This window comes from Arachis ipaensis, chromosome B10 (assembly GCF_000816755.2).
Source record: "Arachis ipaensis cultivar K30076 chromosome B10, Araip1.1, whole genome shotgun sequence".
Lineage (NCBI taxonomy): Eukaryota > Viridiplantae > Streptophyta > Magnoliopsida > Fabales > Fabaceae > Arachis > Arachis ipaensis.
The window spans coordinates 39812930-39814868 of record NC_029794.2 but is presented as its reverse complement, the minus strand read 5'-3'; the positions used below and the strand labels follow the sequence as shown (position 1 = coordinate 39814868).

The 1939-nt window shown below is 40.6% G+C and overlaps 1 protein-coding gene across 1 annotated transcript; it reads right to left on the bottom strand.

Annotated features, from left to right (window-relative positions):
- On the bottom strand, positions 276–1693 carry LOC107620541. Its single transcript, XM_016322687.1, has 3 exons — positions 1634–1693; positions 873–1079; positions 276–764 (listed from the first exon to the last, which is right to left on the bottom strand). Exons 1-3 carry the CDS (start codon positions 1691–1693, stop codon positions 276–278), a joined length of 756 nt encoding a protein of 251 aa, XP_016178173.1.

The window sequence follows — 1939 nt, the reverse complement described above, 5'->3', positions numbered from 1 at the left end:
ACAATTGGTTTAACGTCATCTTCAAGAAAGATCTTGTGCATACACTTGGTTGGACTAATTCCCTTCAGATCACTAATGGTCCACCCAAGAGCCGTTTTATGACTCTTAAGCACTGCAAGTAATGCCTCTTCCTCGACGAGCCTCAAGGAAGAGCTAATAATCACTGGATATGAGTCATGCTCGCCTAGGAATACATATTTCAGAGATGGAGGCAAGGGCTTCAACTCAAGCTTTGGAGCTCCTTCCTCATTACTAGGTGTGTGGGTTGTCTCCTTCTAAGGTGGTGAATCATCAATCTCAAGCAAATTGTCCTCAGAAAGGGAATCCAAAGCATCATCAAACTCTTCAGCTTCAAACACTTCTTGAACAAGTGGTTCAACAAGATCCACTCTCATACAACCCTTAGAATCACCAAGGTGTTTAAAAGCCTCAAATACATTAACGACAATTTCCACTTCATTGACCCTCAAAGTCAATTCACCCTTTTGAACATCAATAAGGGCTATTTCTATAGCTAAAAAGGGTCTTCTAAGAATAATAGAGGCATTTTTGTCCTCTTCCATATCTAATATGACAAAATCAGCAGGAAAGATAAAAGGCCCTACTTTCACAAGTAAATTCTCAACAACACCAAGGGGGTATTTAATAGAACGGTCAGCAAGTTGAAAAGAAATGTGGTTAGGTTTTACCTCATCAATTTGGAGGTTTCTCATCAATGAAAGAGGCATGAAGTTGATGCTATCTCCAAGATCACATAAAGCTCTCTAAATAGTGATGTCTCCAATGGTACAAGGAATCAGAAAGCTTCCCGGATTCTACAATTTCTCTGGGAGATTTTGTTGGATAATTACACTGTCTTCTTTAGTTAGTACCACTGTCTCACTTTCCTTCCAATCTCTCTTGTTTCTCAATAACTCCTTCATAAACTTGGCATCAAGAGGCATTTGCTCAAGGGCCTCTACAAAAGGAATGTTGATCTGAAGCTTCTTAAAGACCTCCAAAAATTTGGAAAATTGCTTGTCCTTGGACGCTTTCTGAAGTCTCTGAGGATATGAAATTTTAGGCTTGTACTCAGGTGCCTTAGGTAATATCGGATGTGTCTCAAGAGTGACTAGAAAAGGGTTGTCTGAACGCCTGGGGGGTGCGTACTCTACCTTCTCCTTTTCCTTCTCTAGAGCTTCTTTTTCAACTGACTCCTCACTGACTTTTGCCTCTGAACCTACTACTTTACCACTTCTCAAGTGAATGGCCTTGCACTCTTCTCTTGGATTTACCACTGTATCACCTGGGAAAGTATTAGTAGGCCTTTCAAGTACTTGCTTGCTCAACTGATCCAATTGCATCTCCAAGTTTCTAAGAGAAAACTATGTTGATTCTTGGAGAGCTCTGCAACAATAGATGCTAAGTCAGGCGCATTCTGAGGCTGGGACTAGGGTTGTTGTGGCTGAGAGGGCTGGAACTGATGGTTGTTGAAATTATTCTGATTAAGATCGCCCTGAGAACTATTCAAATTCTTATGCCTCTGAGGTTGACCTCTCCATCCAAAGTTAGGATGATTCCTCCACCCTTGATTATATGTCTTGGAATATGGATCATTGTTGGGATTTCTAGAGGAATTTTCCATGTAATTAACCTGCCTAGGAATAGATTGACCATAATCTTGATTCTCACCTTGAGGAAAGCCACCACTCATGTCATAAGATGTATCTTGAGTATTAATGGCTGAGACTTACATTCCACTCAAGTGTTGTGTAATGGAATTAATTTGTTGCGACATAGCCTTGTTCTGGGTAAGAATAGCTTCAAGAGCATCCAATTCCATGACTCTTTTCCTTACAGAAATCCGCTCAGAAGAATATAAATACTGGTTGTTAGCATCTGTTTCAATCAACTCCATAGCTTCATCAGGGGTCTTTTTCATGTGGAGTGACCCTCCTGC